The 15481-nt window shown below is 46.7% G+C and overlaps 1 protein-coding gene across 1 annotated transcript in view; it reads right to left on the bottom strand.

The window, feature by feature from the left end:
* The window catches only part of FAH (fumarylacetoacetate hydrolase), a 48609-nt gene extending 38254 nt beyond the window's left edge, over positions 1-10355 (bottom strand). Inside the window, exons 1-4 of the mRNA XM_004387496.2 lie at positions 10210-10355; positions 4418-4528; positions 1518-1639; positions 954-1003 (exon numbers count right to left, since the gene is read on the bottom strand). Of these exons, the coding sequence (XP_004387553.1) occupies positions 954-1003; positions 1518-1639; positions 4418-4528; positions 10210-10290 (364 nt within the window). The 5' untranslated portion in view covers positions 10291-10355. The remainder of the gene's footprint in view (positions 1-953; positions 1004-1517; positions 1640-4417; positions 4529-10209) is intronic.
* Between the last annotated feature and the right edge of the window lie 5126 nt (positions 10356-15481).

The following is a 15481-nucleotide window of genomic DNA, read 5'->3' as shown; positions in this document are numbered from 1 at the left end:
CTGAGTGTTATGATTCCAGGTACAGGGGTGGATTACCCAATAAGCAAGGTAACACGTGCTTAGGGTCACAAGGGGACTGGAGTTCCCACTGGTTGTTTACCCAGACATGCACAAGAGCATACCCTTGTGTTTGTATCATGGCAAAGAGCACTGCTGGCCCTCCTGGCCAGAGCTGCTGGATCAGCAGACATGGACGTACAAGATGGTTCTCTCAAAACGGATCAGAGACCTGTCAACTATATAATCTGTCCATGCCCAGTAATCGCTCATGTTGGATCCAGTTGCATATTGCATGAATGCAGCAAGAGTTAGACTCAACAGCCCACCCCTACCTCTTGTTTATTAGAAACAAATAGTATACTCCCCAGAGGCTGAGATAACGAGTTTCAATTACATGGGAGGACACCACAGGAGACAGATGTCAATGAAGGTGTTGAAGTGGTAGGGGCCTCATAGCTTCAACAACCTTGCATGTGGGTGCCCTCGTGACCCTGCATGAACTTTATTTCCAGCCAGCACGTTCTTACGCACTGGAACTGGAATCAGTTTTGTTAGTGCCCTGCCAGTTCCCTTCCACTGTGGTGTTTGCTTTTCCTTGCGTCCTGTCTACTTGTCATCTATGGGTCTTTGCTTTGGACAACTGGTTCCTGTTTTGGTAATGCCCTAAGCACGTACTTACGTTGATTATTGGGTAAACCATCCCCGCCTCTTGGGAAAAGAGGAAGATATGTTGTGCAAGGAGCTGTGCAGCAAACCACAAATTTGGGCAGTCTGCAAACTCCTTGGGAGAGAGCTCTGGTCTTTAGACACAGCCTGAGTTAATGGCGGAGGGGTAACAGCCCCAGAGCCCTTTTTCCGTGTCCTCCCACAACCAGAAAAAAGGGACCAAGGCATTTACTCTTGGCCCAATAAGCTGCCTCACTAATATGTCTCAGTATAGAGACTGTACTCACCTATGGTGGCTGGAAGGTGCATGGTGGCAGAAGCCTGGGAGATGAACGCACTGAAACATAGAACCAGGAACTTCAGGGCCTAGCAAGTGGTAAATCAAGGTCCCTGCTCTGATCACCCACCTGCAGGCTCAGTCTACACCACCCCCAGAATCCTGCTCCAAATCCTCCAATGGGCAGTTCCAGGCTAGACTGGGGCCAGAGCTCTGTCTACCCACTAAAGCCAAGACTGCCTCTTCTCTGGCTCTATGTTCCACCCCAGGAAACGGGCTAAACTTACTCCTACTCTAAAAACCAGTCAAGGACACAGATGATGCTGATGAGGAAAAGCAGAGCGAATAAGAGAGTGGGCCGGTAGGCCTGACCTGGTCTATGAGGCACAGAGGCAAGCCCAGATTGCCCACAGCCCTCTGCCAACCTGCAGCCCAGGCAGAGGCTGGATGCAGGTGGATCTGACTCAACAAGGCCAAGGCAGCCAACCTCTGACTCAGAATAGCACCAACTACCATACTGTTCCCATCAACCCTGCTGTGTTCCACCTGCCCACCAACATCCACGTGCCCTCACCTCTTCCGAAGCTCCATATCATCTCTGAGCCTGGCTTCGCTGGCAGACAGCAAGCTCTGTAACAATGCTCTCGCCTCCTTCCAGGCAGCCTGTCCCAGGCCCATGAAGCTGTTGAGGGTTGTCTAGGACCAAAACAGGGAGAAAGATCGGGAACAGAAAACCCCTGGGGGTACCCCACCTGCCGATGGGAGTACAGCTTGCCAGGGCCCCTGCTACCTATCTCCATTTCATGCCACCTCTTGGGACCTTAGTTCTTAGTTTTGTCATTGGTCATCCAGCAGAAGAAAGGTATTGCCTTTCTGTGACAGGGCTTCAGCCCATCGGACTTGCACACAGTTGTCAAAGCCCAGGAGCTGCCGCCTGTAATGGCTAAACTGGTTATTTTAGTTACCTAGTGCTGCCGTAACAAAAAATACCACAAGTGGGTGGCTTTAAAGAATACGAATTTATTCTCTCACAGTTCTGGAGGCTAGAAGTCCTAATCAGGGTCTCGGCCATGTTGATTCCCTCTGTGGGCCTCTCTCCTGGTTTCTGGTGGCTGCCAGCAATCTGTGGTAATCCTTGGTGTTCTCTGGCATCTGTCTTCCTTCTGTGTGTGTCTGTGTCTAAGCTGCTCCTTTCAAGACTCAGAAGTGATTAGCTTTATGACTCACGTTACACTGGCATGGCCTCATTAACATAACAAAAAACCCTATTTCCAAACAGGGTCACATCCACAGGTACTGATGATCAGATTTCAACACATATATATTTTTTTTCAACACATATTTTTGTGGGACACAATTCAATCCATGACACCTGTTAACCTTGGCCTGGCCTGAAGTTGAAGGGGCTAGACACTCCAGTCTTAATGGGGGTTCCCAGCCTAAACTGATCCCCTTCATATAAGTTACAAAGAGGTTTCTTGGGAAAAATAGGGAATTATTACTTAAGGGGTACTGAGTTTCTGTTTGGGGTGATAAAAAAATTTTAGGAATAGTGGTAATGGTTGTACAACATAGTGAATATAAAAAGTGTCACTGAACTGTACACTTAAAAATAGTTAAGACGGCAAATTTTATGTTATATATATTTTACCACAATACATTTTTTTTTTTTTTAAATGTGGTTTCTTAGTAAGGTACGACAGAAAAGCATTTGCGGATTCTTAAGGTTGGAGTTGCACCCCTGGCCCCAGTGCTTCTAGCCATGTGACGCGCAGTCCTCATGCATCTAACAAGCATTACAATTCGGATGCTAGAGGGTCATTGTGAGGATTGAATAAGAGATGCGTGTGAAGCTCCTGGCACAGGGCCTGACACATAGTAGGTGCCAATAAACGCTATTCTCCTCCTGACTCATGGAATAGGCAGATTAACATCAAAATATCTGACCCTTTGGAGTAGGACTGCTCCATGGGTTTTCCAGGAAGTAGCTGGTGGGTTCGAACTGCCAACCTTTCGGTTAGCAGCCTCTTAACGACTGAGCCACCAGGGCTCCATTAACCAACGTAGTGCAGAGCTTATCCATAGTAGGCTTACAATGCACACTTTTTTTATTGTGGTAGATACATATGTAACAAATTGTTTGCCATATCAACATTCTTCTCATGTACAATTCAGTGACATTATTTATGTGTATCATGTTGACAATGAACACTTTTGATAAAACACTTTTGAAAGCTTGATTGATTTTTTTACCTTAAATATATTTACTGTAAATTGAAATTTAGAATTTGTTTTCAGGAATAAAAATAAGTAGTATCATACTTCTGTAAGAAAGCAGACTCTTCTAATTTAGAAAGATAATGTGAGTAGAGTAATATTTCATTCTTCCAGAATGTGAAGAAATAAAATATTATATATAATTCAAATATATATACATATCTGACCCTTTGCAGGGAAGTCGATTCAAGTCCATCCCACATGGGTGTGCACTTCAGGCTGACTCTAAATGGTGGCAGCATAGAGGGCCCTTGGAGCCATCTGTCCACTCCTCCCAGCCTATTATCTGTGGACCTGGAGGACAGGGCTCATGGCTCCCTCCCTAAGAGGGCCCCACTCAGGCCTCGGACAGGCAGACGCTCAAACAGCTTAATGAGGACATTTACTAGGTTTGTTGAAGAGCCTCATCTCTGCAACTGGGAGTGCTCAGGTCTGCAAAATAGCCATTGATTCTAGAGCATTCCATTTGGTCTCAAGGCATCTAGGAACCTACTCCAAGGTGTCCCAAGGCCACTCCTGCCAGCCTGTCTCTCCCAGAAAAACCCCAGCCTTATCTACCTAAACTGCTCGTCTTAGTTATCTAGTGCGGCTAAAATAGAAATACCACAAATGGATGGCTTTAACAAAGAGAAGTTTATTTCCTCACGGTAAGGTAGGCTAAAAGTCCAAGTTCAGGGCATCACCTCCAGGGGAAAGTTTCTCTTTCTGTTGGCCTTCTCATCAATCTTCCCCAGGACTAGATTTTCCGCGCAAGTACCTCGAGTCCAAAGGACATGCTCTGCTCCCGGCGCTGCTTTCTTGGTGGTATGAGGTCCCCCTGTCCCTCTGCTGGCTTCTCTCTTTTATATCTCAAAAGAGATTGCCTCAAGACACAATCGAACCATGTAGATTGAGTCTTGACTCACTAGCACAACTGCCGCCCATCCCCCCTCATTAACATCATAGAGGAAGGATTTACAACATATAGGAAAATCACATCAGATGACAAAATGGTGGACAATCACACAATACTGGGACTCATGGCCCAGCCAAATTGATACACACATTTTGGGGGGGACATGATTCAATCCATGACACTGCTGAAACCGAATGCACTCTCTCTATCTGAAATGCCCTCCATCTCAAAGAGCATTTTCTGGAAAGCATTTGCAACAAGCGCCATTGAAATCAGGGACCAGCCATGAGACAGTGTCCTACCTGATCAAAGACATCCTGGTGTTTGGAGAGGACAGGCCCGGTGAAGAGATGTTTAATGACGCTGAGGTCCAGGATTTGGTCGCCAATCGCCACGCCAATCCTTGGTCTTGGCTGGGAGGCAGACAGCATGGTCAGCACCAGGAAAAGCCTTGGAGAGGGCTTGGCCCATTTGCATAGAAAGTTTCGCTATGTAAGAAGCCCTGCCCTCTTTGTAGAGCAAACTGAGGAATTCGATCTTTGGCATCTATTCCAGCTCCCTGGGCCTCAACTGGGCTGAAATTGCCCCTGTGTTCTCTTCCCAGACAGAATCTGGTGCCACCTCTGCTTCCAGGACAAAGAATCTGCATCTGCTGAATGAGAAGTCAAATACCTGAAGCACAACCCTCTGGAGTAGAGAAGGAGCAGGTGCCTAGTCCAAGCCTCTTATCCAAGGACCAGTAACACCAGTTGCCTCTGAGTCACTTCTAACTCATGGCGACCCCATGTGTGTCAGAATAGAACTGTGCTCCATAGGGTTTTCAATGGCTAATTTTTCAGAAGTAGATTGCCAGGCTTTTCCTCTGAGGAGCCTCTGGATGAACTTGAACCTCCAACATTTTGGTTAGCAGTTGAGCACATTAAGCGTTTACACCCCCAGGGACTTCCTATCCAGGGTCAGTCCCCAGCTTAAAAGGGTCCGCTGATGTTTCCCCAGGTATTGCTTGAATGCCTCCAGGGGTGGAGGAGTTGGCCATTGGCCACTTCACCAGGCAGTTGGTGTATGTTTCACGTTTAATCTAGGCTTTGGGGATTGCTTTGCACAGCAGCGCAGCGAGCTTGGGTGAATGACACAACAGAGCTCAGGTCTCGAGGGAGCACAAAGCCTGAGTGCTCAAAATGTGTTGGGCAAGTTCCTTTCTGCACCATAAAACCCCACCATCAAAGCTGACTATTAACATGTCTCATATATTTGGGAAAGCTTGGTCTTTGTCCCCACAGCCCCTGAGCTTTGCTCGTCAAAGCCAGGAACCCAAGGTCATGTTTGTGGAATCGACCTCCTGGGGTTCTCTCCTGAGCCCAACTTCCAGCTCTCCTGACCCAGCGCCTTGGTTCTCTGCCATTTCAGCTCCAGGGAGTGTACAGGTAGGCCTGTTGCTGATGTCATGTGTCGTCGGGTTGATTTTTACTCAAAGCAACCCCATTTGACAGAACTGCCCCATGGGGTTTTCTTGGCTGCAGTCTTTACAGAGGCAGATTGCCAGGTCTTTCTTCCCGCTAAGTGGGTTCAAATGACCAACGTTTCGATTAGCAGCCAAGTGTTTAACTGCACCACCAGGGCTCCTTAGAGGCAGGCCTGCTAGCTGGCTTTATCTTCATTGGCTGCTCATTCTGGCAGGCTGAGAGAAGATGGGTTAGCCATCTCTCCATGCAGGTCAGCCCCTAGGACCAGGGGTGAACAGGAGGCACCTCACCCGGCAGCCTTGAGTAGGCTGCCTGAGAGCCTGGCTGTCATTCCCAGCTCCACTGCCAACTCCTTGGGCCTCCGACTCTCCTCAGGAAAATGGCAACTTCTGTGATGGGCAAGGAGCTCGGCCACCTGGATCTGAGTGCCACCCAATCAGGGGATGCGCACAGCAGACCCCTGGGCTATTTCTCTGACACTCGCCCCACACCCAGCTGAAAATACAATGGAGCCACTATCCCTGAGAAAACTCCAAAATCTAGTTAGAAGCCGTGGCTGCCAGATTCTCGGCTTCAACAAAGCCAAGAAGCACCAGGGGGAAGTCACTGCCCTCGTGCTCCAAACTGAGACCTGAGGAGCCAGAAACACAGCCTGAGAGAGTGAGTCCCTGTACTGTAGACCTTAGGGTTAGTTTCTTCAGTGCCATTCTAGAAGGAACTCCCGGCTGGAATCCAGCACTCTTGTGCTCCCAGCCTGTGCAGTCATTCACCATTCTGTCACCTTGGACAAATCCCTGGTCCTCTCCGAGACTCAGGTTTCCATCTCTATCTTGAGGGAGGTGACCTAGGGAGAGATATTCCATTTGTCCAACTCTAAGAGAATTAATGTGCATTGTTTCTGTTTTATAAAGTTTCACCCAATTCCCAGCTTGATGTAGAAGAGGGCAAAGTATGGGGTTTGGAGGCTGACATGTTGTGGATTCCAACCCCAAATGTGCCTCTTACTGGCTGTGAAACCTGGAGCTTGATTCTTAGCCTCTCTGAGCCTCAGATTCCTCATCTGTAAAATGGGGACAATAAAACAATGGCAGGTTTGTTGTGAGAATTGAATCAACTAGTACCTGTAAATCTCTCATCACAAGAGGAGACGCAAGGTAGATATTCATTCATACAACATTTATGGAGCATCTACTACACACCAGCAGTATCTAAGGCAGCTAAGGCCCTGGCAATAGAGAGGAGTGACTTGGTTCCCGCCCTCAAGAAGCAAAGAAGCAAAAGGAAAGAAGGTGTAGGGATAGGCAAGAACCGTGGTGGGATACAGTGGGGAACTCATTCAGAAAGGGTATACAGGGGAGGCCTCTGAGGAGGTGACATTTAAGCTAAGTCCCAAAGAATGAGAAAGAACCAGGCATGGAGAGTAGAAGGAAGAGCGTTCTAGACACAAGGAACAACACATGCTAGGCCCTGAGGCAGGAAACCGCTCTTGGTGTGTTCCAGAAAATCAACAGCAGCCAGTGTGGCTGGAGAGAAGCAGAAGACCGGGAAGCAGAGGTGGGGCCAGACCACAGGGGCTTTAACAAGGCATTCAGCAAATCATCTCCAGATAACTGCAGTCCCTCGTTTCTCAGAGGCCACTGTCCTTACCTTTACACAGAGTATGTATATATTACAGAGAGTATGTATATACATATACATGGAGCCATGGTGGCACAGTGATTAAGAGCTTAACTGCTAATCAAAAGGTAGGCAGTTTGAATCCACCAGCCACTCCTTGGAAACCCTGTGGGGCAGTAGTACTCTGTCCTGTAGGGTGGCTATGAATCTGAACAGACTCAACAGCAATGGGTTTGGTTTTTGGTTTTGGAAGTATATACATGTATATACATATCTCTGTATCTGTGTATATATCTATGTACATACATACATAGAGTATGTACATATATATTACATACATATAGTATATGTTCTATTAGTCAATGAGCAAGAAGCCCTGAAGGCACAGCTGCTAAAGGTTGGCAGTTTGAACCTATAAGCAGCTTCACTGGAGAAAAGACCTGGCAAACTGCTCCTGTAAAAGATTACAGCCTAGAAACCCTATAGGACAGTTGTACTTTGCCATATAGAGTCACTGACTCAGAATCTACTCGATGGTACACAATAACAGTCATGAGCAACCCACAACCAGGGAGGGTATCTCATGTGTCTTTGATCCCCAATATCTACCTGGGGTTCTATACTTTAGAACTGAATTGGGAGGTTACCTTTAAAGTTGGGAGCAGAAATTCAAACAAAAAATACCATAAACAATTCCAAGGACTCTGCTTTCCCCACCCAGGAACCTGCTAATTATTTCTTTGCTGATAAGCCCCAATTTTCTAAGATGTTTTTATGCTAATCAGGATCTAAGATGGGGTTTGAAAAAATTTGCTGAATAAAAAAATGAATGAAATGATGGCTAATTAATTCACTATTGTTTCACCCAAATTACAAAAGGCTGCTATGGGTCAGAATCAACTTGAAGGCAATGGGTTTGGTTTTTTGATTTAGGGACTGGCATGGGGGAAGGGGAGGCCATGCCATGGCAACTAGACCAGCCTGGAGAGGCAGCCATAGCTATCAGAATGTTTGAGCTCCACAGTGGCAGCTTTAGACAAGGCCTGTTAGCTGGAAGGCCCTGAGCCTTCTGGAATGCCAAGGGGCCGCTTCCCCTTCCTCAACACTCTTTACAGAGGGCAGTGAGAAGGGGCTCTTTCTCCCAGACCACCCTGTTTGCTGTCTAATGCACATTCTAATATGGAAACAGCAGGACATGGTGTCTGAAGAACCCAGTTGCACTCTAACCAAAACCGAACCAAACCTGTTGCCACTGAGTCAATTCTGACTCATAGCGACCCTAGGATGGGGTAGAACTGCCCCATAGGGTTTCCAAGTAGCGGCTGGTGGACTCAAACTGCCAACCTTTTGGTTAGCAGCCGAGCTCTTAACCACTGCGCCACCAGGTCTCCAGTTGTACTCTAAGGCGGATTAAGTCCAGATTTTTCTGGGAAAACAAGCCAGAGCACCCTACTGAGGTGTGCCTGCCTCTCATCAATGTTTCCTTCTAACCAATTTGTGCTCCTAGGACAGGTAAGGGCACACTGCTGAGGGCAAAGTGTTAGAGGGTAGTTGTCCAACTTGGGTTAAGGTTTAACATGCTTTGTATTTTGTCCCTTGTGGGGGGTGGGGAGGTGGAGTCTCAAATTCTTGTGTCCTTACAACATCTAGCCAGGTCTGACAACTGTGAAATCAGAAGTTGACTCACTGGCCACAGACAGGGCCACAAAAAGCCAGCCACTTGGGACCAATGACCAGCCATGGGGGAAGGCATCCCACCTTCTAGGAAGGGGCCAACTTCCAGAAGCCCCATTTAGCAAACATTTCCTGAACACTACTGGGTCCAAGCAGATTCTGGAGTTCTATGGTTACAGAAGAGTTCCTGGGTGGTACAGTTAACATGCTCAGCTACTAACTGAAAGGCTGGAAGTTGAGTCCACCAAGATGCACCTTGGAAGAAAGTCCTGGTGATCTACTTCCAAAGAATCAGTCATTGAAAACCCTGTGGAGCACAGTTCTACTCTGACACACATGGGGTCGCTGTGAGTGAGAACCGACTAGATGACAACTACTTCATTACAGAGCTGATTCAGGAGTTTACCTTTAAAGTTAGGAGCAGAAATCCAAGCAAAAAATACCATAAATGATTCCAAGGGAATACCCCACCCAGAAACCTGCTTATTTTATATTTACTAGTAAACCCCTATTTTTTTTAAGACTTCTTTATATCAACAGACTGCACTTACTAAGTGACAATTCGTTTCCCTGCCCCAAAGGACTTCTGATCAGCAAGAAAATGCCGGTGAGCCCACACCACCCAGCTGAAGAAATTCCAGCTGGAGGCAAAGAAACTTGACATCTTTGATCGCGCAGCTCTGGGGCCTGGAAACGCGTGTGTCAATATTTAAGTGGCTAAAAATACCAGGGTTAATGTTCCCGCGGTTCCAGGGTTAGGGGCTAACCTTCCGGATGAAGAGCCAGCCGTAACCTGCTGTCTCGGGGAAAGAAACACACTCCAACAGCTTTGGAGAAGGCAGCATGACTGCACGCAGCCTCTCGGTACCAAGAACCGTACTTGCTCTGCTTATCAGGAAGGCAGCCTTACACATTTCATTTCATTTTGTATTTAATTCTCACACACCCCTGCAGAAACTGAGGCTGAGCTGTTAAATAACTTGCACAGCTAGAAAGTTACCAGGCTGTATTCGAACTCACGCGCACTATCCACAGATGGCTCTTCAAGAGTGACACGTCCCTGGGCCTCCATGCACCCACCCTTTCCCACTCCCAAGGGCGGGAACGGGAATGAGGGCTAAAAAGCTCCTCAAACTACACCAAGGGTCTTCAAGGGTTCTAGCAAGGGCAAGGATGGGCCCCACGTCCTCCTTGGAACCAGAGGGCCTGGGTCGGGCGCTGGCGAGGGGTAAAAGGGATGGGCGAAAGCTCGAGGTGGAGAGGGGAAGATGGAGTGGGGGTCCCACCCTGAGGGGGCGCCCTCCCTTCGCGAGCCGGGAAGCCGAAGCGCAGCAGCTCACGTTGGTTTTGGTGGAGAAGACGCCGTAAGGCAGGTTATGGATGGGGAAGTCAGAATCCTCTGCCACCGGGATGAAGGACATGCTGGCGAGCGCTAGCAGGGCGGCGGGCGGCGGGCAGTGAGCGGGACTCGGCTCGGCCCGGGCCGTTAGGCTGAACCGCAGCCCTAGCGGAATCCAGCCGCGCCTCCGTCCTCAGGCCAGCCCCAAAAAGCGGCCCCAGTGACCTGGGAGGGGCCCGGCTCCCGCCCGTCTATTGGCCCCACCGACAGCTGCCCGCCCCCTTCCCCAGGCTCGCCCTTGAGCAAGCCCCGCCCCCTAGAGCCCCGGCCACTCCAAGAGCCCCGTCCCCTCCGAGAGCCCCGCCCCTGAGCAAGCCCCTCGGCTTCGCGAGCTCGTCTTCGAATCTGTCGTCCACGAGCTTTCACTCTAGCCGCCGGCACCGGCACGTTAGTCCTACCGAGAGCCGACTCCATCTTCGCATTTAAGACTGTCCTTCAGTCTCATTTCCCTGGCTACATGCCTTGCTCTCCAGCTCAACAGAACGCTTGTCCGTTTCCTGGACACAGCATATACTTTATCCCCAGATGCTGCCTCCTGGGCTTCGGAAGGATACTTCGAGTAGCACTCTCTCTACCTTTATAAACCATGCTAATCCGTCCAGCTGTGACACATTCACTTACATATCGGTGCAGGTGAAAGCAATGCCGGTTTCGGAGGCTTAAATTAAAGGGAAACAATATTCTAAAAATTATAACTCATCTGTTCATTTTAGATTCCAGTATTGAAATGACGTTGACAGCTGTTTGACCTTGGACAAATTACTTAACCTCTCTGTGCCTCAGCTTACTTTTCTGTATAATGCAGATAATAATAGTTCCTACTTGACAGAGTTGATATGAGAAGTCAGTGAATTAATGTTTGTAGAGGGCTTAGAATAGTGTCTGGCACATAGAAACTGTATGTACATGTAAAAAAAAAAAAAGGAAGGGAGGAAGGAAATTTATATTTTAACTTTTTCCAACGGAGGTGTTGTAGTTGAATGGACTCCGATTGTCTGGATTTGTCAGATTCTTTGACATTTTAGCTGTTTAACCTTGGGGAAGTCAAGCTCTCCAAACATCACTTTTGGCAAGTCTGTAAAACGGGAGTAGTAATAATACCTGTTGTTGTTGTTAGGCGCCCTGTAATCAGGTCCGACTCACAGCAACCTCATAGCAACAGAAGGAAACACTGCCCAGTCCTGTGCCATCCTCACAATCGTTATGCTTGAGCCCACTGTCGCAGCCACTGTGCCAATCCATCTCTCTGAGGGTCTTCCTCTTTTTCGCTGACCCCCTACTTTAACAAGCGTGATGTCCTTCTCCAGGGACTAATCCCCCCTGATAACACGTCCGAAGTATGTGAGACATAGTCCCGCCACCTTTGCTTCTAAGGAACATTCTGGTTGTACTTCTTCCAAGACAGATTTGTTCATTCTTTTTGCAGTCCACGGTATATTCAATATTCTTCACCAACACTGTAATTCAAAAGCATCAATAATAATAAAAATAATAATAATACCTACTCATTAGAATTTCTTTGAAGGTCAGATAATGCCTAAAACAGAGTTAATGATTAATTAACTCCCCCCCTTCCCCTTAACATCCAACCAGAAAGCCGGCCATTCCTTTGTTTCTGGGTTTTGCTTTTCTTTATGAAGAAAACATAATTAAAATTAAAAAAAAAAAAAAAAAAGGAGGGAACACACTATAAAGGTAAGTCATCACTGACTTAAAGTACATTTAAAATATGAATATAAATTTCTTGGAAATCTAACAAAATTATTCTTTAGAAGAGTTTAAAATTATAAAAGTTATAAGGTGCATACTAGTTGTAAATACATGAGCCAGTATTTGAAACATTTATTTTCAATTAATTTGCTTTGGACATTTCTCATGACATTAGAGTTCAAAGTTAATGAACCAGTGGACACACACGCACAGCTAACTGAAAATAAATTTTAAAAGAAATTTAAGCCAAAATCCCAGAAATTATTTTGAAGATTTGTAAAACTAACCCTCCCCTTCAAAAACATTTTTAAAACGAATAATGATAAACAGGCACAAGGACTTAAAAGTAAACAAGAAGTTGCAATACCTTTGCCTGGAATATCCTGCCCCTTCTCTCTTCTTAGAGCCCTGGTGCCAAGTGGTTAAGTGATATGGCTGCCAACCAAAAGGTTGGCAGTTCGAATCCACCAGCCCCTCCTTGGAAACCCTATGGGGCAGTTCTACTCTGTCCTACAGGGTCACTATGAGTCGGGATTGATTTGATGGCAATGGGTTTTTTTCTCTCCTCTCATTCACTATCCTCCTCTCTAAATCAGTTTAAATTATCCTCATTCTTCAAAGAAGACATTTTGTCAACAGCCAGACCCAAGTCCCCAGGCAGTTCCTCCCTCACGTTCTTCCTGTTTTTCCACATCACCTCTCAAATAAATCTGAATTTCACCAAGATCAACAGTAAAATGTGTACCAAATAATGTGTAATTAGTAATAAAGTGTTAAGACTGTGAGTGATTTATGTTTAAAAAAGAGAGAATAAGAAGCTAGGGCAGAGTCAAGGTGCTGTCTGTAACGACTCATGCGCAGTCAGATAGAAGTTTTTGAGCTCAGGTTACAGCCGGTATGCTGGGAACACACCTGGCAGTGTGTTGTGTGTGAATGCTTCGGGCACAATTTTAGGAGCCAGGATGGTGTCAGACCCTAGCGAAGTTAGAAGTGGAGACGGTAGTCTGGGGAAGGGTTCCCTGAGGTCCTTGAAGAAAGACACAGTGAATGCCGAGTTCCGGACACTGCTCTGCAGTTTGGCTTTGAAGGAGGAGCAGCTGGAAGCTGGCAAGATAACGTGAAAGAACAGGAACCAAAACCGGAAGCCTGAGATGTGGGACTGTTTCAAGTAGTAGGGCTAGCAGCTGAACACCCTTTACTAGGTCCTGAGGAGACTCTGGCATCGTCCACCAAAGTCTGACCAGTGGTCACTAGCAGCTCAATCCAGGCGCAGCCTTTTGGCCCTCATCTCTCTACCAAGCCCTGACCTCAGCTTCAATAAATCTTCCCTAGGAGGGATAAACGGCAGTCCCTGGCAGTGGTAGGTGGTCGGACTTGTTCTCGTAGGTTCCAGAAAAGGGAAAAGGGAGAGGGGAGTGTCTCAACTCCCTTTTGTGGCATTATAAAAAGGCATTCCAGGCAGCACTTAGTACCTAACACACTGGGCTGCTAACCAGAGGTGCCTTGGAAGAAAGGCCTGGCAATATACTTCCAAAAAATCAGCCACTGAAAATCCTATGGAGCACAGTTCTACTCTGACACACATAAGAGTCACCATGGGTAGGAATCTGCTTGAAGGCAACTGTTTTTTTTTTTTTTGTTTGTTTGTTTGTTTATTGTTGTAGTTTAAGTGAAAGTTTATATTTCAAGTTAGTCTCTTATACAAAAAGTTATACATACATTGTTATGTGACTCTAATTGCTCTCCCCATACTGTGACAGCACACTTCTCCTTTCCACCCCTGATTTCCCATGTCCATTCAACTAGCTCCTAACCCTCTCTGCCTTCTCATCTCACCTCCTGACAGAAGCTGCCCATTTAGTCTCATGTATCTACTTGAGCTAAGAATCACACTCTTCACGAGTATCATTTTATGTCCCACAGTCCAGTCCAATCTTTGTCTGAAGAGGTGGGCTCGGAAATTGTTTTAGGTCTAGGCTGATAGAGAATCCAGGGGCCATGCTTTCTGGGGTCCCTCCAGTCTCAGTCAGACCATTAAGTCTGGTCTTTTTACTAGAATTTGAGTTCTGCAGCCCACCTTTCTCCCACTCCATCAGGGACTCTCTGTTGTGTTCCCTGTCAGGGCGGTCATTGGTGGTAGCCGGGCACCATCTAGTTCTTCTGGTCTCAGGATGATGAAGTCTCTGGTTTATGTAGCCATTTCTGTCTCTTGGGCTAATACTTTCCTTGTGTCTATGGTGTTCTTCATTCTCCTTTACTCCAGGTGGTTGGGACCAATTGGTGCATCGTAGATGGCCACTTGCTAGCTTTTAAGACCCCAGACGCCACTCACCAAAGTAGGATGCAGAACATTTTCGTAATAAGTTTTGTTATGCCAGTTGACCTAGATGTTCCCTGAAAACATGGTCTCCAGACTCCCACCCCTGCTACTCTGTCCCTCAAAGTGTTTGATTGTATTGAGGAAACTTCTTAGCTTTGGTTTAGTCTAGTTGTGTCGACTTCCCTGGTAGTGTGTGCTGTCCTTCCCTTCACTAAGATAATTCCTGTCTACTATCTAGTTAGTGAACAACCCTCCCCACCCTCGTAACCATCTGCCTTAGTCATCTAGTGCTGCTGTAACAGAAATACCACAAGTGGATCGTTTTAATGAACAGAAGTTTATATCCTCACAGTTAAAGTAGGCTAAAAGTCCAAATTCAGGGCGTCAGCTCCAAGGGAAGGCTTTCTCTCTCTCGCCCTTCTCATCAGTGTTCCCCCAGACTAGGAGCTTCTCAGCGCAGGGACCTAGGTCCAAAGGACACGCTCTGCTCCCGGCACTGCTTTCCTGATGGTATGAGGTCCCCCCACCCTGCCCCCGTCTCTCTGCTCACTTCCCTCTTTTATATCTCAGGAGATTGCCTCAGGACACAATTCAGTCTTGTAGATCCAGTCCTGCCTTACTAACACAACTGCCATCCGTCCTCCCTCATTAACATCATAGAGGCAGGATTTACAACATGTAGGAAAATCACACAGTACCAGGAATCATGGCGCTGCCAAACTGATATACACATTTTTCGGGGGACATAATTCAATCCATGACACCATCAAAGACTGTTTTCCTCTGTGTTTAAACCTTTTCTTGAGTTCTTATAACAGTGGTCTTATACAATATTTGTCCTTCTGTGACTGACTAAATTCACTCAATACAATGCCCTCCAGCTTCCTCCATGTTATGTTTCACGGCTTCATCATTGTTCTTTATTGTTGTATAGTATTCCATTGTGTGGATATACCATAATTCGTTTACACATTCGTCCATTGATGGGCACCTAGGTTGTTTCCATCTTTTTGCTATTGTGAATAGTGCTGTAGTGAGCATGGGTGTGCATATATCTATTTGTGTGACAGCTCTTATTTCTCTAGGATATATTCCAAGGAGTGCGATTGCTGGATCATATGGTACTTCTATTTTGACCTTTTTAAGGAAGCGCCAAATCGATTTCCAAAGTGCTTGTACCATT

Source organism: Trichechus manatus, unplaced genomic scaffold (assembly GCF_000243295.1).
Source record: "Trichechus manatus latirostris isolate Lorelei unplaced genomic scaffold, TriManLat1.0 scaffold00186, whole genome shotgun sequence".
Lineage (NCBI taxonomy): Eukaryota > Metazoa > Chordata > Mammalia > Sirenia > Trichechidae > Trichechus > Trichechus manatus.
This window is presented reverse-complemented; position numbering and strand designations above follow the sequence as displayed.